The 24,354-nt window shown below is 38.7% G+C and overlaps 1 protein-coding gene across 1 annotated transcript in view; it reads right to left on the reverse strand.

Moving 5' to 3' along the window:
- Positions 1-8,585, reverse strand: part of LOC103926126 — a 176,849-nt gene extending 168,264 nt beyond the window's left edge. The window contains 1 exon segment of the mRNA XM_009334940.1: positions 8,450-8,585. Coding sequence (XP_009333215.1) covers positions 8,450-8,585 — 136 coding nt within the window.
- Positions 8,586-24,354: the final 15,769 nt, after the last annotated feature.

Consider the following 24,354-nt stretch of genomic DNA (forward strand, 5'->3'; position numbering starts at 1 on the left):
ACAGGCATGAGAGAAAAAGAAAGACAACAAAAGCCATCTAGTACTCTTAGTTCATTGAAACCTACTACGTTAAGGACAGCGCTCATCTACTGTTTCATCTGTGCCCTCAAAACTTATTACATTGGCTTACGCTTCCACAGATATCAGAGTGGAAGTCAACAACAAGGAGTCAGATAATTGGAGGAAAACAACAATAATATTGGCACATAGAGAATTAATGAAATTACAGCTATTTAAGGAAATTAAAGAGTACCCAAAGGAGCTGAAAAATGCACCTTGTTATCTACCACAACTTCCATACTGAGACTTTGAAATAGAGACTGTAATTTATATCTTCAAAAATTTTAAATCTTCTAGATGTGAAATCCTCTGCCTCCCTCTTTAGAGTAATTAACCGAGGCATGCATCCTACTAAGATGTTTATAACGTGGCCTTTTATAGTTTACAATTTTTCTTGCCATCAAACATATTGGTTACATAAATATCTAAACTAAATGTATCTTTTTCCCACCGTTTGTAAACTGTTACAAAGAGAAATTGCTTTTTTCTGTGCTAATTGTTGAGACCATATGTTACCAGGAGTAGAATGGTGTTGAGTAAGATTTTACACTGCATACAAAGTGAAGAATGCATCTAGACAGTAAACCCTGGATCCCAGCCCTGAAATCCTATTTTATACTCATTTCTTTGGCTTTGGGAAGACATTAAGACAGCCTGTAGCTTACTAGCAGTAAAATATTGACATTGACAATCCTAGTTTAAGCAGATGTTCTGCAGATGCAAAGGAAGATTTAGAATGTGTTCTGGACAAGCAGCCTGAAAATTACTCTCTCACAGATGAATAAGCATCAATACAAAACACACTGTTGCAAGCCTTGTATTTTTGTACAACAGATAATGAAAAACCATCTGTCCATTGTAGTAATTTGCCAAGAAACCAGTCCAGCATACCATTTTACTATCTGTATTTAAAATATCCTACTAAAAAACAATATTTCTTAACTGTTTTCATTCTGTCTGCACATACTGCATAAAAACTTCATTGTGTACCTCACCTCTGCAAAGGTCAGTCATGTAGATAACAAGCAGATTAGACCCTGCAAGTATAACTATGCTTCTTTTTGGGATTTGGAGAAGAAACAGAGCTTTAAATTGAAAATTAATGTTAACCTTTCATTCTGCAGGAATTCCTCTATTTAAGCATTTGATGAGCTAGGCACTTAAATACCCAGGCAGAAAAAGGAAAGTATCATCTAAAGAAATATTTTTGAGACTAACTAAAAAGCCCCATGGCCACTAGTCATTCAACATTTTGAATTTCCTGATCTTTAGAAAATTGTGGCTCTGAACTCATATTTGCATAATCAGCCAAACAGGTAATATTCAGGTTTTTGAGGGTTTTTGCATACATTACTTTTAGCGATTAACTCCTTTTGGCCTCTCTTAACAGAAAAAAACCAACTGTGTGACAGTTAAGCAATGTTTCTATGGACTTTTTATGATAAACACCTAGTGCTCTCAATATCCAATTCTACTCTTAATTGTCTTCCAAGTGTCAAAAGCCAACAGGTATTAAGAGATAGACTGTACTCAGTACTGCTTTAATCCAACAAATAATATCAAGAATATGTTTGCAATTAAAACTCACACAATAAAATATTTTAAGTGAACACATTTTAGTATCAGTAGAACCACAAGTTGATGATGAAAAATACACAACGGCATGGTACTCTGTACTGTATTATGCAAATGAATGCATCAAAGGTCAAAGCTTATCTCAGTCTCATAATAATGTAGTCTGCAGAGAATAATTAATTTACAGTATGCTTTCCTATATTCTGCACCACAACACTAAAAGCCATTTTATTCAGGAATTTTCTTTTTGTTACAGAGAGAAATCATATCAAAGGTTTTCAGTTTCCTGTTCGGGGACCAGGGTGAAGGGGAGGGAGAAGTTCTTTAATTTATATTAGTCCAATAGTAAGATCAACCTAAAATTTACCATTAAAAATACTGGGGTTTAATTGCTTAAAATGCTGTTAAATTTTGGTGTTTGGGAATGAGATTTCCATGCCCAACAGCTGCCTTTCATTGCTACAGCAAAAGCATTTGAACAATTTCCACAAACCAAGCAGTACTTTAAGGATTCAATTATACTGTACTGTTCCCTACACAGGATAACAATTTCGGTTATTACGGGTTCGTGAATTAGTGAAGACCCATGCTGTGGATTTGAAGTGTCATCCAGTACAGACAGGTTATGAAGCTAGCCGCACAAAAAGCCAGGATGTTAACCTGTGTCCAGTACGCTGGTGGGGCGTTGGGGAACTGATGCTCCCTGAATTCTGGTTCTGTCACTGCAGACCCAACCTTCTCCATCCACTGGTACTGTTATATTTTCCTCTCCCTGCCAAAAATAACAGAAAAATATCTTTCAAGAGCCAATGTTCAGAGCAGCCCATACTACAATATGCAAACGTACAAGGGGCTTTTTCAAATTCTACTCAAACTCTCAGCACTCATGCCACATCTGCTCTGTACAGTCATGTAAAACTGAACTCAAGCTTATAGACCTTTCCAGGTCTGTTTCCATACTATGGAACCAGAGTTACAGCTGTAGTAAATCTTCCAAATTACACGGTCATTTGTGCTAGCGGTAAAGCATAAGGTGTCTTCCTTGGTACAGGAGGATTTGTCTTACTTTTGTTACAACGAATTTCGGATTGTGCATTATGCATGTTTCACATGTTTCACAGATGAGCCTTAAATAACACACTGTACCATGTCTTTAAAGAACTGACCTAGGCCGCAGTTTTGCAAGTGAAAGGTACAATCTCTTTGTAATGAAAGGTAATAACAAGATGGGAAGTACACTGTGTCACATAGCTGCTTCCTCTGCTCCTGCAACTCACTGAATCACAAGATGGAAAGCTTTCCTTTAACCTGTAGTAAAGGCTAACAGGGCATTCTCCCTCACGTGATGGAAAAGAAAACTGGTAAGAGTTATCCTGCGTGTTAGGTTGACTTCGAGACAGAACATCTCTTCTCTATACTCCTCTTTGAATGGTGTTGATAACATGCAACCTAATACTGAGGAAAATACTCCTCCCGGTCCTTATTGCTAATAAGTAAGACATGTTTGGGTAAAATCCTGATCTTTAAACCAATAGAGGTTTTAGTGTTAATTTTAACGGGCAGAGAACTGAAAAACCCTTACATTTCATGTACAAATTTACCAATGGGGATAATAGCAAATGAATGATATCAGGATGAATGATACACTATATATTACCAACAGAATTAATATTACTGAAAATGTATAAAAGCTGTAATACACATTACGATTAAATGATTGTCAGCCCAAAATCACATAGCGATTTTTTTCCCCCGATTACATCGGAATGCTTTCATCCTAAAACTGAGTATCATAATATGGTACGAGGCAACAGCTGCTTAATATAGATCACTTTAGTTCTACTCTGAAAACATTTATATACATGTTTAACTTTTGATATCTGAATAGTTTTATTAACTATGTGAAGAGATCGTCAGTTGCACAAATACCTAAATAATTGATACTGTATCTCTTAATTAGTCCAGATTTCGAGAACTTGCTAAAATGCTTCAACACTTTCTTTAGGACCTCCTTCAACTACCTCCTTCAAATATTCAACACGTTACAAATGTTTTTCTTCAGTAGTCTGTTCCTGTGACGTTTCAATTGTGGCCAGAGTCCTGCTATTTTCTTGTGTCTAAGTTTTCTCTTGAAATAAGTTATTCCTATTTGTCTGCTGTGTTGAACACTTACCATAATATAGCAAGATGACTCCTACATTTCAGCTCTATTCATGCCAGAAGGAATCTGAATTCATTCTGCTTGAAACAACGCAGCTGACTTTCAAGCGTTCCGCAAATGGATCAAAATGTTGTATTTTCCATGTGAAATTATTTGTTCAGAGTAGCACGAACCACTTCGTAATGGCCATGTTTGATTTCTGCACGGTACCTTGTCCAGGTATCCTCTAGGTTGTTGATTTTGCTGCCATTCGTAGGTGTAATTCTCCAAAACACTATCTTGAAACAAGCAGCAATTCAGCATTGCTTTTTGCTGCAGGACCTGCAGCAGAAATACTTTCAAGTAGCCGTGAAATTAACACACACACTTATTGTGGCTTCTTTTTGCCTCAACTTTTGATTTTAAATATTATTGGAACATTGCTAATCAAATGCACCGGTGAGAGTTGTGACACTGTCTAGTGTCTAGGATACATTTCTAATGAAGTAATACAATATTTAAAGAAGAGTTATACATTATTATTTACCATGTAAAAAGAACCTATAGTTTAAAATATTTAACAAGAAACACTTGTTTATAATTAAAATACTTAAGAAAAACAAGTTAATGAGAATTATTTATATGCATATATTTATACTTCAGCAATGAAATATATTTTCCGATTCCCACTGCCACAGTTTCATATAGAGCACCCTATTTTGCAACACCCCCATTGCTAGCGTTTGTTTTGTTCATTAAGTTTTAATTATCTGACCACACTTTTTCACAGACATTAAGTTTTAATTACACACGTAGAGTAGTAAAAACAGCGGGTTTCTGACATCAGCCTCAAGAGAGCAGGATCTAGACAATAGGATAAGATGTTTGTTTTCCTTCAAATCCAAGGGAGCTTATTGTTTACCTTCAAATGTTTGTACCACATTTTCATTTTGAGTTGGAAGCTACATATAGGTGCTTGGGAACAAAGTGGGGTCACACTGTACACAGGACAGAAAACTAAGGTGATAAAGAAGTAGTACTTATGTTACAGAGAGCTGTGGTATCCAAAGGGTTAACTGGCTCTACAGGAAGTCTGTCTTTCTGCTGGAATTTTAACTCCCCAATTCCAGCTTCAGTCCCTTCAGCTTATTTGTCTTTGTCTTTTCTAGGAAGGTGTATGCTTGTGGTTGTTTCAAGGGATCTTGAACAACGTTATCTTCGTGTGATCCAGTAGTCTCTAAAGCTCATTCCCTAATGCTCACACACAGTCGATGTTGACTGGTCAGTGAGGAATTTAGGACACGGCAAGAAATTTCTTCTTCTCTGCTATGCATGTAGAGAAACAGCACTGACTGTGACTCGCCCTTTTTCATCTTAACATATGCTGGATAGAGTCCTAAAGTATTTTAAAAGAAATGGTAAATTCAAGAATGAGATGCAGACTGACTAAACCTTGTATGAAGCTCAGAGCAGCCATAACTGCTCACACACGTTCTGTGCCTCCCTTAGAAACTAATGCTGCCACCGGGCCTTGCAGGAGCATTTGTACTAACATGAAACCATGAAGAACAACTCTTTTGTGCTTTTTAGTTGCCTTTTATGTGAAAAATTTGCACACAGGCAAGCACTTCTCCTGTCCCTAGAAGTCATCTGTCAATATAACCCCAAGTATTTGTCATGAGTTGCAGAACTAGACCAGCTGTTGCAGTAGCAGTATCATTCAAACTACGTATATACACTTCTCAGTTACGTCAGTTACCTTTATGCACTCAAAATTAAACACTGCCAATTACATGGGAAGGTGAAAATGCTGTAGAGTAGTTAATGTTGACAGTAGTTGCTAAAAGGTCATTTGGAGACATTCATTAGTTGTTTGATTTAACAGTCATTATTATTGGCAGCAGAAATTGGCAAAAAGCACTGTTATTGTCAGAAAGCATTAAAAGAGTGTCATTTGTCAATATGTACTCTTCCAAAGAGCAGCAGGCTAAGAGAACTCCATCTTTAACATTAAATGGGAAAAAATAGCATAAATACCCTGATGTGGTTTTATCTGGTCCAGTTTGGGACCAGCCTATATGAGCAGCCATTAGTCATTAAGCTGCAAGGATATGTGACAACTGAAAAGAAAGTAAGTGCTAATGTACCTCAGGTAACCAAGCGAAAGTCTCTTCAAGAAGTAATAATCAGAGTTGGTTCAATGCGTAAGCAACATAGGCAGCAGTGAGATATGGATGTCATCTTTTCCTTATCCTGCTCTGTGCGTCTCCTGATACTGTCACTGAAGGAGAAGACATGGATAAGAAGTGCTGCCAGGGAAGAAAAGATGTACATAATTTGCAATATTGACCCAACAATGCTAGGGGCAACAAGAATAGAAAGGTTTCTTCTTTTAGGCCTTCTCCATTCTCCCATTGCTACTTAGGGAGAAAGTGCAGATGTAGGCACAAGCCCTCCATCTCAAACTCTTCCTGGCAGCTTGGAAAAATAAGTAGATGCCTTACTACTCCTGCTTTATACAGGCTGTGCAAATATCATGAAAATCAATCCTTAGGTTCTTTAGGGACTCTGTATCAGCCCACTATCCTCTCTATATGGAAGCAGAAAAACAGAAGAACAAGCAGAAGGATTTTATCCTAAACATCAGCTTCTATGATTCTGCTATGAGTTTTTCCAGATCAAAGAGTCTCTTTGTTTACGTATCCACCTATCTGTTAGGCACATTTAACATTAACTCTATTTCTAAACACAGATCATGAATACTTACAAAAATCATTACTATCCAAATGACGTTATATGGGTTTTCCCTGCATTGGTAAGGGAAAAAATATATTAAGATTCAATATCCCTTTTATGTTCCAAATACTTGAGCAAATGCTAACCACAGCACAGTTCAGACTCAGAAGAAGGTGGAAGAAAAGTACAAATCCAAGTTGCATCTCTCTGTAATTTTCCTTTAAGGCATTCCAATAATGGAATTAATGCACATTTTTTTAATGCTGTCAAATTATATTAAAAGCATTATTAAGCCCTCCCCAAATCTACATTCTAATAAATGTCAAGTCTCCAATTATTAGATATTTAAATATTTGTACTGAGAGTCTTTAATAATGAGAATACACATTGCAGATATGTTTGCTGCCGTACTATTAAAGTGGGATAAATCACTTGGGGCAATTATTCACAGAGCCTTAACAAAGCTGATTTTCTTATCAAATCTCAATCAAATTACTTCTTTTTAATATGGGCACAATTGCGCTAATAATTTAGAATTATTATTTAATAACTTTCAGAATAAACACAGAAGCACCATTAATTTTTTGAAGACACTGTAAAAGCCTGATAGGAAGCGGCTATTTATTGAACACATAAAATTTTCATGTTCCTTTTCTGGGTTAAGCAAGGTGACCCATCCACCTAGGTACAGCCAGTTGATTTTGTCAGCAGGTAGGATGACATGTCATGATTACCAAATCCCTTTTAGTTCCTACCTACTATCCCTTCCACCTCCCTCCCTTCCTTCCAACAGGCCTCCAATTCCCTGATCACAGAATCATAGAATGGTTTGAGTTGGATTGCCCCAGCCCAGGTGCAGGACCTTGCACTTGGCCTTGTTGAACTTCATGAGGTTCGCATGGGCACACTCCTCAAGCCTGTCAAGGTTCCTCTGGATGGCATCCCTTCCCTCTCGTTAATCAACTGCACCGCTCAGCTTGGTGTCATCTGCAAACTTGCTGAGGGTGCACTCGATCCCACTATGTTGTTAATGAAGATATTAAAAAGTATTTGTCCCAGTACAGACCCTTGAGGGACACCACTCATTACTGGTTTCTACGTGGACATTGAGCCATTGACTGTAACTCTGGATACAGCCATCCAGTCAATTCCTTATCCATCTAACAGTCCATCCATCAAACACGTATTCCTCCAGTTTAGCAGCAAGAATGTTGGGGGGGGATCATATCAAAGGCCTTAAAGAAGCCTAGGTAGATGACATCCGTAGCTCTTCCCTTGTCTACTGATGCAGTCACTCCATCGTAGAAGGCAACTGATCATGACAACCTGCAAATATATTTTATTTTACAGTCAAATTAGGTTTATACAAGTCAAGCTCTTGGAGTTATGTGGCCTTCACATTGGCGTGGTCAGCTAGATAAATCCATCCAAGGATAGTAAATGCTTTCAAGATGTCTACCTTATGAAGGGGCTTCAGTGAAGCCTGTCTGATCAGCCTCAGCCACTCATTTAGTTTTTCCAACAGTTCAGGTTTTGATATCCCAACCCATGGGATATCAAAGGTATTGGACCAGGACCAGGACCAGGACCATACAGGACCAGGTATTTCTCTGAGCTGTCTGGGTCAATCATATTAAGGGGTGTGCCATTAATTGTCCAAGCAGGACAGTCACTCGATTGTGTAAGAGTCTTTCATTGGCTTGATGTGGAAGCCATGGCACTTCTCCCTCTGACTTTTGAGGTTCATCAGTTCACAGAAGACTAAGAATTTCGATGATGTTCTGACTTCCACTGCAAGATTCACTCAGTAGCACCAAGTCATCTGCAAAGGCTAAAGTTGTTATCTTTTTCATTCAGCGCTGGAACCCATTGCCTTCCTCCTCCAGCTTGCACAGTAGAGCACTGACAGATTGAATAAAACTGGATACACTGGGTCACCTTGCTTCACTCCAAGCCAGAACTTGAAGGGGTCCAACTGCTCATTCTTCAGATCTATCTGGGTAGTAAGATTATCATAAAGAATTTTAATCAGGGCAACAAAATGGTCATCAATGCCCTTCTGTTTTAGAGCCATTATAACGTGAAAGTGGCTCACAGTGTCGAAGACTTTAGTCAAATCAACAAAGACTGCCCTGAGGGGCTGGTGTTCCCTCTTAGCACATTGAATAAGTAGTTGTAGTAGTTTTACATTTTTGGAGCAACCAGATAAGATAATAAAGCCCCTCTGCTGTGGATTTACAGGACATGCCTTAATGAACTGGGCTGTTAAGATCCTTGAAAACAGCCTCAAAATGGTTGACCAACGTTGGCTGCCAATTAATGATGTTGCTCTGTCGTTTAGGCAACACAGATTTTGATATTAATACTGCCTGGCATTATCTCATCATGTCCAGCATGACACCAGGCACTAGCCATAGATTAAAAAGTTCCATTAGTTGGACGTGCTGGAGATGTGTCTTCATTAGGTCCCTCAGACTCAGATGGTCTGGGCCCAGTGCTGAATTTTCACTCATGTCTCTGATGTTCTTAGAGATCTCTTTTGCTGTCATCATGGCTTCAAATGCCAAATTGTCTACAAAAGTGATAGTCTTGAAAGCTCCCAGGCCTTTGAATGTTCCTGGCGACTCCCATCTCAACTTGAAGACAGTGTGCACTTCATCCAATGGGAGACCACACCTCAGGGATTCCACGTCATCCAGGATAATACCAGCTAGTTTCCCTCTATCCAGGCGGAACAGCCACTGGAAGCATAAGAATCGTCCCCATCACACTGCTCTCTTCTTCATCCACCTTTTTTGTGGACCCAAAGGGCATGCTTCCTAGCGTTCTGCATTAGGCCAGTCTTTGCCATGGTGGATTTAGCAAACAGGCATGCATAGCAGAATTCAGAAACATCAGCAATCAGTAATGCTGGGTCTTCCTCACCTTCAGTCACCTTCCTGTAAATCCCTTGAAGAATGGGAAGTTTGTCAGATGTCAACCATTCGGAGATAACCTTTCTGCAATGGAGAAGGTGGGCTGAAATTCCATGCGACCCATTGTCTTGATGTTCTCCTTCTTCCCATAGAAGTTTCTTCCAATCCAGATCTTTCACCTTTTTCTTCACTGGACTTTTATGAAGTCCTCTCTGCTTGTCACTTACCTGTTTGGCTGTTTTAGACGGCAAGTGTTCTGCAATCACTTATTGATATTTTTACGCCACTCATACTGTTTTTCAAGCTTTCAGAGTAAGTGAATCTCCTCCTCTGTCCAGCACTACCGATGTAGCCCCCTTGCTGTACCTGTTTTCAGGCAGAGACTAAAGTCCATTCCACATTCTTAGATTCAAACACATGATCACGCTCCCCACAGGTCCAGCCCTCTACCGGTGCAGATTCCACAGCCCCCTGCACTGTGGGAAGTGGCTGGCAATACTACGACATTTCACATTTGTTCTCCCACAACAGGAGCACTGGAACAGGATCTTTTTCCTTCCATGAGCTCTCTTTAGATGTTCGATTTGTCCTAAAATTTTTCCTATCCGGTTCCCACAAGGACATGATGGATTTTTGTTTGGGACCTTCACAACCAGAGTGCCATCGGCTGAATGATCTCCTCCAGTAGCCAGGATAGGCATTGATGGCATTGGTGGAAGTTGGGCCACAGTTGTGGAGGGCAGGGGTTCCTCACCCTTCTCCCTTTCCACACCAGTTGCGCATGGGCTGTTATCAGTGCCCAATGAGTTGGAGAGGTGGTCATCTCGTACACCTCTGGTAACCTGTCCGGATAGTCACTCCCGGTAGAAGGATAACACCATTCCAAACCACAAAAGCCTGAGCTTATAAACTCCAGTCCAAAGAGATCCATCTCCTCTTCCACCAGTCTTTTGCAGACCCTGATATTCCTAAGGACCACGTAATCGCACAAGTCCAGTGGATTTGTTTATGTGGATACCGATATGAAAGCAACCTGTATCAGATGGATCATAATGTCATACACAATGCGAGGGCAAACACAAGCCAGACAGCCCACCCTCAAACAACTGCCTGACTTTGCCCAACTGCAACCACGTGCACAGGCTTTACACAATGAGCCATAGGATCTATTGCCAAAATTTGGTTTCACCTAAAGAAAAACTGTCGAGTGGTCGGTGAAGCCAGTCGATAGGGAGGAAGCAATTATAACTCCAAATACACTGGGGCAGAGGCTATCTTGGTTACACCAAAGCGCATCCAGCAGGACCATGAAGAGGTCTAGCCTCTGCAGCAGAGCCAGGCCAGCAACTATGGTCCCATGTTAAGAGAGTCATAGTTACTCCCGCCATAATAGGTATCCTTCATTCTCCAACTGGCTTCCTTCACCTCAAACACTCAGAATCTGTTTCATGTATCCCTCCAGGTTCTCTTCTCAGCAGTGTGCCACATTTCCCACTGGCTATAGGGAAGGAAGCTTTTAAGATTAGTAATGAGTTCAGCAGAAATGGCCATTCAAGGCAGTAGTACTAATCCCACATTCAGGTGTTTAGAGTGGAAGTCCTTGATGGCAGAGAAAACAGCAGTTATAAAACCCCATAGAAAGAAGTTATTAAGAATTTGCTGGACAACCTCTTCCTTCCTACCTGGGGAGGCAGAAGTGGCATACATTCAGGTCATATGCAGCTCAGCCTCAGCGTAAATTTTTGTTACAAGTATCTGAAAAAACAAACAGCAAACTTCTTGTCAAGTTAGCTTCTCCTCCTCTCATTGCCAGCTTATAAAATTAAAGAAAGAGCTTTTAAAGAACACAAGACAAGCAGTAAAGCAGTCAAAGGCTTGTACTTCACCTTTGTTTCCATCTCTGTCCCTGGCACAGGAAAGGTGAGAAGCAAGAAGACGGGAGAGATGACTGAAGAAAGGGAAGGGATTAGAGGACAGCACCTGTGTTTTACGGCGTATTTTGTTGTTCACCATCCAGTTCTACCTTTCCAATTAGGATGTCCTGACCCTTTTCTGTAAGAAAGAAAATGAACTACATTATTGTAGTACACCCTCACCCTCTCTGTCCTTCATTTGACTGTCTGCTGTATGCATTAAGCTTTCTAGGAGAAGCTGAAAAACTGAAAGCCAGTGCATGACATAGGACAAGACTGCAAAAGCAACAAAATGGAAACTGACAATAGCAGAAGTGTTAATGCAAGTCTTGAGTCTTCAGGGTTGCAGACAGCTTTGAGTACTAATTTTGACCTTGACCATCATTTTTTACCTAATTTAAGAGTCTTCCTTTTTAGTCAATTCATTAACAATGAAATTGAATTTTTAAATTAATTTACATAGTGGAAGAGGACAACATCTTTTCACTTCAAAGATTTACATATTCTTAAGGGACTTGTTCTTGTGCCCTGTTTGTGAATCATAGAGGAAGGGATGGTTACTGTGTTACAAAAGCAATAAAACACGCAATTTACTAAAACATTATCTGAAAATATTATCCACGGAAGAATGATTCTGATTAGCTAACACCACCAGATAGGTTTATGATTGCAAGCTTTATGACTATTTGATAACATAAAGTGTTATTTGCTTCTTGAAAAGAAGTCACAGCACCTAATGCATTTGCTGAGCTTAGTGATGTTAGCCCTATAAATCACTCAACAAGTTGCATTTTTCACAAATAAAATCTGCATTGTATTGTTTTAACAAAATTTACAGTGTGCTAAGAAAACATTTGAGAGATTATTTCTCATTTTCAATATATAGTCAAAAGAAGGCACTTAGTGCTGATAAAAATATAAATAATTTTACCAGGTACTGATATTTAATGATGACTGTAATCGACTTGAAGCAACTTGTTCTTTACATTTAAAATAAGTAAAAGATTATAAGCTTTGGCTATCAGCTTCAGTTATGCTTACAGGAAATAATAATACAAGATAACTACAAGATACACTCGAATGACATTTTTTTTCTTACATTTTCCTGGCTGAAATAAACCAATCATTATTATTAAAATATGTACCTAGTATTTCCCTGGCTTTTGGGCAGGCTGAATTATTCAGTTCCTTCAATGTGTTTACAGATCACGTTTTCCCAGTATTTGGTTCAAGCTTTGTCGTGTTGATTAATCTATCACAAACAAATATTAATGGAATGCGACAATCACACTTACACTGAAGTGAAATCTTGAGGCATTACATCCTGAAACTGTCACAAAGCTGCTGTTCCTGGTTACAAGCACCCAAAACTGAAATAGCTATCCAGCTACAGAAGTATGATGTGCTCTATCATATGCTTAGTTTGGGAAGCTAATGTATGAAAGGCTATTCAAAATAATTACCGGAAAAGAAAGAAGTAATCTCTCTTAGTTACATACACAGCTTCTATTACTACAGTAACTGAGTAACCAGTTATCTTTGACATCGTTATACTCCAAAGCTCCTGTTGGGCAGTAAAGTATGTATAACAGACAGTGGAAGGTGTCAAGAGATCAAGTGATTTACACGAGTTTCTATGAACAGGCGAAGGCAAAGCACAGAAACGAGTGTCCTGAGATTAGCACGTGAACTGCGGAAACACTTTGTTTTTGGAGTACAATTGAAGTCTCAAATATTATGGCTGTCCACTAGGGTTAAATCCTACTCAGCTTATTCATTACGTAATGGGTTCAGCACTTCAAAATTTTGCCATACAGCACTCTTGTACAGGATTACCCAATCAAATAATGCTCAGTTCCTAAGAACAAGACAGTCCTTGACTTTAGGAGTAATATTTGTTATTACTATTTTTATTATTACTAAAGACTGATAATTAATTAAGGACCAGTAATTATTATTCTAATGTCATCTCAAAGAACTTACTGACAAGAAAGCGTTTGACACTAGAAAGAACCTGAAAAAAAGAAAAATTAGTGCAGCATCATCCCTAAGAGGTAGCTGTTTGACTTGAGTTTATATTAAGGAAAAATTAGACAGAATGCAGCTGAATAGACTGCGACAGATCAGGATTATCCAAGCACAAAAGAAAGGTATTGTAAAAAAAAATAAGCCAGCAGCCAATTTAGTAGAAATGACAGGATAACCTTTTCTAGTTCTGTGGTCTGAAGTTTCATTAAGGCACAGGTTCCCTGACTACTTTCAGTAGAGATGCAGGTACTCAGACTGCAGATGTTGCACAGAAAGCTCATTAGTCACATAGTGCTCAGTTCACCAGGCTCCCTCCAGCTGAGAAACTGCACTGACATACAACAAAAAATATAAAAAAGTGTGTTAATTATATCACATTTATCTGTAAGCAATTTTCATTATTACAGAGGTCACAGGCCTGTGAGCGTCAAAGGATGTCCTCAGCGAGACAATAAAAGTGTTCATAGAACAATCTCTATTAAAAACATGGCCCATACTGTAGAAGTCTTGAGCATCACTACTTACAGCTGTTCCATTTGCCTCATATAAAGATATCACTTCAGCCATATGCAAGCATCCATTCAGTTAATGTCTGCTTCCCTTCTGATCTAGCTTGCACTAATTGCTCATCTCCTAACGCAGAGATCATTCCTATCCCCTTCATTTAGTACCAGCCCAACTGAAATACAAACAACAACAACAAAAAAATCTCTTCCTGGAACTGTTACAACAATTGTAACTCTCTCATATTTGTCACTGCATAATGATTTTCCCATTTTCATCTTTTCATCATTTATTATTCGTAAGGTAGTAAGAGCACAAATACGTTGGAGAAGAAAACAGTCTATTTAAAATGTTACTAATTCGCATGTTCTTCAGTGAAACCAGCTCTGAGTAAGAGACTTGAAAACTACCAAATTCCTATAGCAGAAGAATCCACAGATAAAGGCAGGGAGGACATCTTTATGGCATTTTCCCCCACACTGCAGTGCCAATGGGGAAGAAAAATCTGCAAAAAGAGAAGGCAGAATTTCCTACCCCAGAATGAGCTATACTCCCCACTCTTTAAAATCCAAGTAGAATCAGAATTCCACTTACATCAGCAGGATACCAGGTCACCTCTACAGAGCACCTGCCTCCCCAGATAGCCTCTCCATCTAAAGGAAGTCTTCCCAGAGAACCTGTGGATCTTGGGCAACAGCACAGCATCCTCTGACAATGAAAAAAGAATCACCTAGGGTTGTGGAGAAACTTCACACCCTAGCTGCTTCAATACCCTCACCTCCACAGGGATAGGCTTGAACTCCTTTAGCTCCCTTAGCTTTCTGCTCTGCTTCCCAGAAGCGCTTCCACCTCTGGAAAGGACTGCTCAGCCTGAGCTCAAGCCAGTATCTAAAAGTAGGGCAGAATCTCTGTGTAAAAGGTTTCATCTTTCTTGCTCGCAGAATGGAGACCAGGTGGTACAACTCCTGAGAAAGGACCGAGGCATGGATGGTAAAAGCTCTGGTGCACACCTGCAGGGGTCTGCTGTTTGTCCAGGCAACAAATTCTCTTGCTATGCTGTCTCAGCTGCAGTCACATAATGCACAATCACCCACTGGCTGACCCAAGGCCTCTTGAATTTCAGTGCCTCAGCTTCCTTCATTGAATTATAAAATAAGAAACATCACAGTGGCCAACACCAATACTCACACACAGGTAGAACTAAGAGAAGCAAGAATGAAGAGCCAAATGTTATGGATGTGGCTTGATCTAGAGATACAAGAGAAACTAAAGTGACCAAAAAGACCAATAATTAAAACCATGACAAATGAGATTCACAGCCATTCCTGTGGCTCCCCTTGCCCACGCAACACTTCTCTTGCTCTGCTAGCCGCTCAGCCAACCACTGCAGCTTCAGACACTTCCATTCTTCAGTAATGCGCCACGTACACATTACTGCAAAGGGGCCTTTTACATAAAGAGGATGCTCAAATCCGTTATCTCAGGAGACTGTTTAAAAAAAAAAAACAAAAAACAAATAAACAAAAAATAACCAACAAACCAACTCCCTGCTCCCCCCCAAAAAAGCAAACCCATAACCCAAAAAAAAAAAAAAAATAAATCCCCAGCACCTTTCCTATCTTTTTCTTCTCCTTCTCCACCTGGAATTTTCATATCCAGCCGTAGCCATAGATTAAAGTGACTGCTTGCCCCAGACACAAGTAAGCAAAGCTAACTGGCACAGACTGTTACGCCTTCTATGATCAATTGCCAACTTTCCACTACTTCATGATGTAACAGGAATGCTTTCCAAATACAATGAAGTAATATATGTAAATCAATGTACTTTCAGCTTTCCCACTGATTCTTCCCCACTCATGTCCCTTTCACCATCTATCAGCAGTGCAGTCTTCTCCTTTAGAAATTGAAGGGGGTAGGGGGAGCCCGGAAAGGTTGTTTTCTCTTTTAAACATCGGCTCCAAGGCTCATGCAGTGCACTATGAATTATTTTTTTATTCATTAAAATCTTGAAGGAACAGAATAAAAGGATGCAAATAAAGGCTATAAAAGTTCAGACTGGCTGATGTTGGAATAATGAGCTGCGAACAACTAAAGGAGTTTAACAAGATACTTTTGAATTGTATTTACTAAGGTTAAAAAAAAAAAAAAATCAGATTCTCCTCACAAACTAATCACAGTTTTACCTTAAAATGTCCTGGTCAATCCACAGACTAGTGTGTGTCAGACTAATTAGAGGTTTGAAAGAGCTACATGGACACGAGACTTCTGTCTAAACAAAGACGCCTTCCTAGCTGTTTTACCTGTCTGTGGTTCCAGAAACCACCTGTTAAACTGGTAACGAAAGATAATTAGCTCATAACTGCAGCTACTTGCATGTTATCTGTTCTATTTGCAAATCCTTGAAACTTCTATTATGTCCAATTAGTTGTTCCGATTGTTTTTCCCTTCTAGCAGTAAGAAGGGAAGAAACTCTCTTAAGAACTTAATCTCTCATTAGTCTTTCCACTGAATATGCCACTCAGCTATCACTAGGCCGCTGCTACAAGTTACAGAACTTCCCCTTCATAAACCAGTTGCTTGCTAAATGACATACTGTTTTTCCCTGTACCTAATACTTGGTATCGAGATCAGATGTATGCACTCCATTGTACAGGTACTGCAGATGAGTACATTTAATAGTTAATGACCTGAAAGCTGACTCTAATGTAAATTACTCCAATATTATATTCACATTCTCCCTGAGGAAACGTAGAATACTTGTGAAATACTGCTTTTAAGGTTCCTGTTTTAGTCACTGAAACACCTATTCATTTTAAAGAATCTATTAGAGCTCCTGTAATTTTACATTTTACTTCATGGCTATATTCAAACAAAATGAATTATTTTAGTGCCAAATTGAATATTTTGACAGGAACATTTAAAGCATATAAGTTATCCTGAATAGCACTAGAACACCAAGAACTTAGTGGCCATGCAGGAGTTGCCTTTTGCTCGCAGCAGATAAGCAAAGAAAGAGGACTGACCATAGGATGTATTAATTTTCCCAGACTACAGGATACTATATTAAATACTCAGATGCCTGGATAATTTCAACTTGAGCAGTGTTGGGACTAAGAAAAAGTCATTATATATTGTGATTTCAAAATTAAAGAGATTTCTACTACATTCTTTATTAAACCATTGATTTAAATGGTAAAAGATTCCTAAAATATAATATGGAACACATACCTATTTTTGAGGAGAAGAAAAAAAAAGTAGGTGCCATTATCTGTATCAAAGAACATTTTTGCAGCCACTTTGTAAATTTCCAGTCCAGCATTTGAGAACAAAATTCACTTAGAGAACTCTTGCCTGCATGGGACGTTCACGGATTGGTATCTTCTAATGCCTAATTTTTAAAGTGAACTCTTTTATTGCAGCACATTTGTGAAAAAGCTTTTGCTGCACCAGAATCACAAAAATTTTACAGCAAAAAAGGTAAAAATCATTATAAATCCTGACCTCTTGTAAATAAGAATGGAGTGATAGATCAGTTGGCAGCTTATTTGGTCTCTGCGAAAAAAAAACAGTATGACATCAGCAGCCAGCTCAGAAATCAGTGTGGCAGAGCTAGCTTTCTTTTGCACGCTACAGTAAGAAACAAGGAAGAGCTTTTGGTGTTGTATTTTTGAAACCATGAAACCAATTCTAAACTTCTTAGTACTTGGTACTCAAGTACTCAGTTCAGTGAGAAACGGATTTAGATTAACAATGAAAACTGAAATGAAGATTTTGCTTATAATCTGAAGTCAATGTGTTAAGGGCTCTTATTCATTTCTGGCTAAAAGTAGCTTAGGAAAAACACGCCATGGTTATGACACAGGACAGAAGAAAAGCTATCAATTCAGTACTTCACATGCCAAAGGAGTAGAATGATAAACCAGGTCAGTGATGAAATTATGTAATATCCTCAACTAATTTTAACAGACGCTCTGTTATCACTTTTAAAAAATATAACCCTTACAAAAAGGGTTGTGTTTCACTGCTTGCAGCTCAAAAGTTTTGTTTAGAAAATTCTAGTCTAAATTCCAATTTAATAACCTATTTTTGGTATTGGCTGTAGCAAATATGCATGCTTCATTTAAACAATTATGTCATTAAATGTTTGGATTAAGCATTCTTGTAGTCCATCTGCACAATTAAATAGTGGCTTTATGGTGGGAAATCTCTTGCTACAGTGAATGCAGGAGCTGATCTCATTTACATGCAAGCTAGCCATCAACTAATTCCCTACATAATGTATAAAAAGAAAACCTATTTCAATACTATCCCAAATGCACATGACAGCACAAATAAAGTGCTTTCAGATTCAAGGTATCCATTACAATTAATTATCCATAAAGTCCTTGGCATAAACTGTGAAAAAGCCCTCCCTTTTGAATAAACGGAACTCCATCAAAATTATACAGGCACCTGAACGGACTGCAAATGAAAGCAAATATTCACTGGCATTTTGTTACAAACAAAGGCCTTTTCTCTATGAAGTTGTTTGACATGGGATTTTACTGTCTTGAATTTCTAGTATAACAGATAGCACACCATTTTTACTAGCAGATAAAGCTAAGAATGTGTGGTTGATGATATTTCAAGAGATAAGGCCAATAACAAGAGAAAAGATGAGTATTTTATGTTAGTTTTATGCCTTTATGGAATCAGTAGTGCTATTTCACAATCGTTCAAAAAAGTTTGTTCAGTGTCAATTAGACTGTCCATGATGCTAACTATCATAAATCAAGTAACAAATGAGAAATCTCTCAGAACCATTGATAATACGTAAGTAGAAACAACCTCCAAGTAGACTATATGCTAGAAATACGTAAGTGGGAAGGACGAACTATATCAGTGTGAAAAACCTACCTAAGGACTAAGAATTCTTTTGTTTAGTTAGAAGGTTACTGAGTTGACAAAAGCTCAAAACTTTGTAATATATTCCTTCTCCCTTCAGGATTGGAATAGCACAAAAGAAAGGTAGCATTTTACCATTTCAATTCTGTGTTAAGTCCTGTTTTCTTGACACCTCATTTGTCAAGGTTAATATTTGCCTTTCACTGTCCCTAAATAAATTCTGCTTATTATACATACTAAAGTTACCTGGTATTTTATAGGAGAGTCAGCATTTGCTGTGTTATGAACTCTGCATCGTAGATACTTTAAACTCTATCCTTCCCCTAGGTGAAATTATTTCTGTAACAATGGCTATTCTAGGTGTCTATTTTGGGATGGACCTATATTAAAATGATTGCGCAAAGCTGTCATTAAAATACAAATGAAAGAAAATTCGGCAGAACTACTGTACTCCTCAGATTCCCTCATACTTGTTTCACAGCCTTTCAAATACCAGCACTTACATTTGCATTGATTTTATAATGAATGCACATGAGATGAAGAAATTGCTTTTTTTGCTCTGCCGTGTCCATGGCTGCTTTTCTTGCCTAAGTGAGGTGCAGTGTCCCACTGAGCATATTAAAAAAAGAAACACGAACAGCAGTGGAATAAGTTTCTCTTACAGTGTAACCATTATACAGCTTCTCTCATAAAGCACTAGCTGTAACTAGTTTAGTGCGTTATAAAAGAATGAAACCTGTGATTTAATTTTCTCTACAATGCACAACCTGAAAGAAATTACCGTTTGGAACACTTAAAACATTCACTGAAGCGACACTAACAAGCATGCTGCCTATCCCTTCACCCTCAGCCTACATATAGATTCAATGGATTAAAGTGATCATACAAAATTATTTTGTCTAAGAATCTCAAGTGATGATGGTAATGGGTTAGGCTGGAACAAGAGACTAAAACATTGCCAGTCAGAGTTTGTAAAGTCTTGGTAGAACATTAGTCAGATTTTCTACTTGTTGATGTTTCCTGAAGACGTTATTTGTAGAGACAGTATCTAAACCATCAGCAAGACTATTAGCTCGCAATAAGGAAGAGAGTGATGGTATTTCAGTGTCATTGTAAGTACACATTAGAATGTAAAGGAGACCACTGCTGAATTCACACTTTGACGCTACCCTTACCCAGGTAACTGCTATCAATAAAGTACTTTCTCAAAGAGAATGTCACTGTTATGACTGTATAACAAGATACGTTACTATAAATGTCTTGTTTCTTCAAAATTATTTCATGTAATGTGTTTAACACTACTAAAACTACCATTTGCCATAAGACAGCCAATACCTGGTGGCAGACAGAACGTCGAAACTTATTCCCAAGTATTCTGCTTCAGAGACAGCTACCTATTTGCCTAGCAGGTCGTTTCAGAACTCACTGCAAACTGACGAGAGACAGTAAGCTCACACCAAAATGTATGTGGGAAGAAAATTAACCGTTTCAAGGACTAAAATGTTACATTTTATTTGGACAGTACATCAAATTAAAAGAAACTTTGACAGCTGTGCACTTTATGCAAAAAAAAAAAAAAAAACCACTAGTACTGCCTGAAAACATATGCTATTATACTTTAAGGAGTTACAATTAAAAAAAAGAAAAAAAAAAAACAAACACCTTTTGGGCTTGACACACTGCTGTTATATGAACAGCTGTGACTTTTCCATGAAGAGCAGGGCTATTCTGAGAGACTGCAGTGATGCAAGAAACATTTCCTGAGTTACTAATATTTACTCATTTAATCCAGGTCCCAAAACTGTTTACAGAGATTGCTGAAGAAAATCATGACCAAGAAAACCAGGCCACAACATCACATGTGTCAAGGTCCATATTTGTCCGAGGCTTTTAATAGCTAACTACCAATTTGCTTAATATTAAACCAAGGAAGGAATTCGACCCTACTCATTAATGGACAAGTTTTTGTAAGGATGTGACTGTAGCTTTTTCTCTGCTGCCATTTCAGCAATATTCTAGATCTTTGCAGGGAGGAGGAAGTAGGGGTACTCTCAATGCCTTAGGTTTATTTTGACAAGTTAAAAAGTTTCAAACGTGTGTTGTCCATTCAAGTACTTCACCATATCAGTTACAGATTAAACTGCTTTCCAGATATACATGTGTCTATGAGTTCTAAATTATGTACCTTGGATATAGATAGCAGTGTAGTTGGGTCAAAATGTACTTGGTGCCCTATTATTTTATCTGTATCCCTACCTGGGTTTTTAATAGCCTTCAACACACTACTTTAGATCACAAAGACAAGGCTAATTGGACTTCACAGAGGACAGAGAAAAAACATTACAGTCTTTTGAAAATAACTGTCTCAAAGGCTTGTAATTTCAAAGTGCCTTTCCTCCCTCTTAAGCAATCCCCTGCTACCTTTCTCGTAACAACAGGGCAGTTTCAATACGTACCACAAAACGCAGCAGATGGTAACGCAAGCTGTTCTATTACTACTGTGCACTGGCAGTGATACCGGTTGTTCTGTTACATATTTCGGTTACTGGCCAGAGCCCCTAGTTGGGAATCAAGTGGCACTATAGCGGGCGCTGAAACACTGTATGACCTTACAGTAAGATCCACAACTGAGAGTTAGATTGAACTACAAGACAGCTATTATGAAAAGTCTGGAAAATCTACAATAACAATTGCTGCCTTGCTAGCCACAGTAATACACTAGGGCTGAACTGAAATTCATTACATCTAGCATATGCTTTTATTCAAGTTTTGTTCCTGTATGCAGCACTTCAACAACTGAGAATGCTTTACAAATTAAAGAACAAAGCACTTACTATAAATTAGTATAGAACTTGGGTAGCTTGTTACACAGGAAGATGTTTCTCATCAGGGTGAGAAGCAACTAGTAAAGTTGGAGTGGTCTCATGTTAATAAAAAATTTAATAGAAAGTTAGAAAAAGAAAGAAGATTAAAATGTATCAAGAGGCTGGCAGGAAAAAAAGTGTTTTAGGTGGAAAATGAGAAAAAGCATACTAACACGATGATTTGACAAACTGGAATCCATGGTAGAAAGCTCGAATAAGAGAGAGAGAGAGAGAGAGAGAGATCAAGAGAGAGAGAGAGAGAGAGAGAGAGAGAGTGCTCGCGCGCGCGAGCAGGAACACCAACCTGGATTATCCTGCTATTCAGAAATCAAAGCATCTTTCTTTGCCTCAATCCCAAAACCAAAGTCCTAGATGTTCAGCTAATGTTCACTAGCATAGATCCACTGAATCTACATCTACACCTGCCCTGAATTTAAGTTTCCTTTATATTTACTATACATTATATTGTCTTTCTCAGGAGTCAGAGCAGTCATCTATGATTAAAATTTCTGACACTTGACTTTACACTATCTGTCACTGCACCCTCGTCACAGCCCTCAAGTTCAAATTTTCTAACTGTTCACACTGTCTAGCCAATAGAAATCTTTGGCTTTACTAAGAGAATGTTAAACTACACTCAACTAAAACATGTCTGGTTAAGAGAAACTTCCTCAAAGACCACATGATTCTTACCTCTTCCCTCTGATGCCCACTCTCAGACAGGCTAGACAACCCCACATTAAAGAGTATCACTGCTGAAACTGTAATGCATATCCTGAAAAGCAAGAAATACCACAACATCCCTATTTTATTCCCCACTTCTCTCTGTTGCCAAGTGGGCTGTGCCTCTTCCAGTGCCCTGTCACGTAGTCTGTCTCTCATTTAAACAACCAAGTGCCTAAAAGTGCCTGTCCTGTGGTTTACGAAACAAGGTAATGCACATTTTTGCAAAATCAACAAATAAATAGGGATTAGTGCCAGACTTAAATACTCACTTAAGTAAAGCTCCAGATCCACGTGAACTGAAGTGTTTCTGACAGAATGACAATGGTATGCCAGATTACCTCACTGACAGGTTTGAAACAAGGGGTCATCATGATGATGTCTAGAACAAAAATGTAAAGGTTCACAAGTGTTTTGCAAGACACCTAAATACTTTCAACAAAAATAATACTATTTAACATACACTTTGGCAATAATACAACTTCTAGAATCTCTTTTAGACTAATAAAGCTTAAATGACCCACCAAAAACATACTGATCAGTAGACAGAAGGTACTACCGCTGTTAGCATTCACTGAAAAAAGAGAGTACACATGCACAACTCCCATTTAGTTTACCTACGAGTAAGTATGAGAGGGACAGAACAGACACACGTAAGTGATGTTCAGTTCCACTGCCAGTGGCACTGTGTACCACTCAGTGTTATCATTAGTTCTTTACTACTTTGCAACGTTCTTAATATAAATGAAGTATGACTTTACACAATCAACAGTATCGGGGGGGGGGGGGGGGGGGGGCATGGGGCACACAGAGGGAAAAAGTGAAAGCAAACCTTTTCTAAAATCTGATACTAAAAAACCCCCTCCCAAAAGCCCAGAGATACCAGGGTCAAATAATACCACTCTAAGACACCACACCTCTCCACCTAAAGCAGGGTTACAGACATACCATGTTTCTCTTCCTTCTTTACTGCCCTGAATTCAACACCAGTTATCCCTGCCTCATTTTGTTGTCACCGTCACTGGCAGAAAGTAAAATCTCTTTAGCAGCCAAGACACATTCAAAGTCTATCAGTATATCTTACATTAGCGTTTCTAACCCTGTGTGATAGACCATGCAGATGAACACCTTAAAAATAAGCTAATACTGAGGGACAGGTGTGAGCACAAACCCAGCTATGAAGGATGTTAGGTATGTCTTCTACTTCTGAATAAAGCACAGCAACCACTGCCACAGTAGTATCAGCTGGCTAACTTGCTCCCTCCTTCCCCCAAATAATCAATTAAAAAATGACCCACCTAAGATAGCAAAAACAGTTTTACCCATGGGTCCCAGAACTGTGTAGTGAAAGCAAACTCCTCCTACAGGCAAAGAAGGTATCCTTCCGCACGACAGAGTTCCTAAATTGTGGGTAGTCAGTCCCAGGTTGTCATGACAAAGGAGCACCGTAAATCTAATCCTGCAGTCTCCTGCCAGAACCTCTGCTGAGCGTGACAAGAAGCGAAGGAGAGAGGGCATCAGCTGCCTTTGTTCTGCCTCCTGCATTATTACCAACCCCAATTGCCAGACAGAAAAAAATGCCACCAAAATGTTTTCCACCTTGTGTGATGCCTTGCACCTCACTCTACTTTCAGGAACTGATGGTACATCACAAGCAATTGATACTGGCACCGATCATCACCCTATGCTGAATCCGGGCCTGAAATGAAAGCTACAGCAGGGATGAGGAACATACAAAGCTGGAAGAACTTTAATTTGTCTTGGTGAATGAAGAAAAATTTGTGAAGGAAGAAAATTTCTCTTGAATACAGATAATTCAAAGAATAAACTAGCTGACTGCAGTGTTAAACATTGCATTTCATGGTGTTATACTATATTTGCAAAAATCTGATCTTCTTTATTAATACGAGCATTTGCTGGTACCCCCCACCCCGAAGGATATTTCTGTAACCTACTTTTTCCTTTTAAGTTTTGTGACACTAGGAGTTCTTACTTTTCACCAAAAAAAAACC

Source organism: Pygoscelis adeliae, unplaced genomic scaffold (genome assembly GCF_000699105.1).
Source record: "Pygoscelis adeliae isolate BGI_AS28 unplaced genomic scaffold, ASM69910v1 Scaffold31, whole genome shotgun sequence".
Taxonomy (NCBI): Eukaryota; Metazoa; Chordata; class Aves; order Sphenisciformes; family Spheniscidae; genus Pygoscelis; species Pygoscelis adeliae.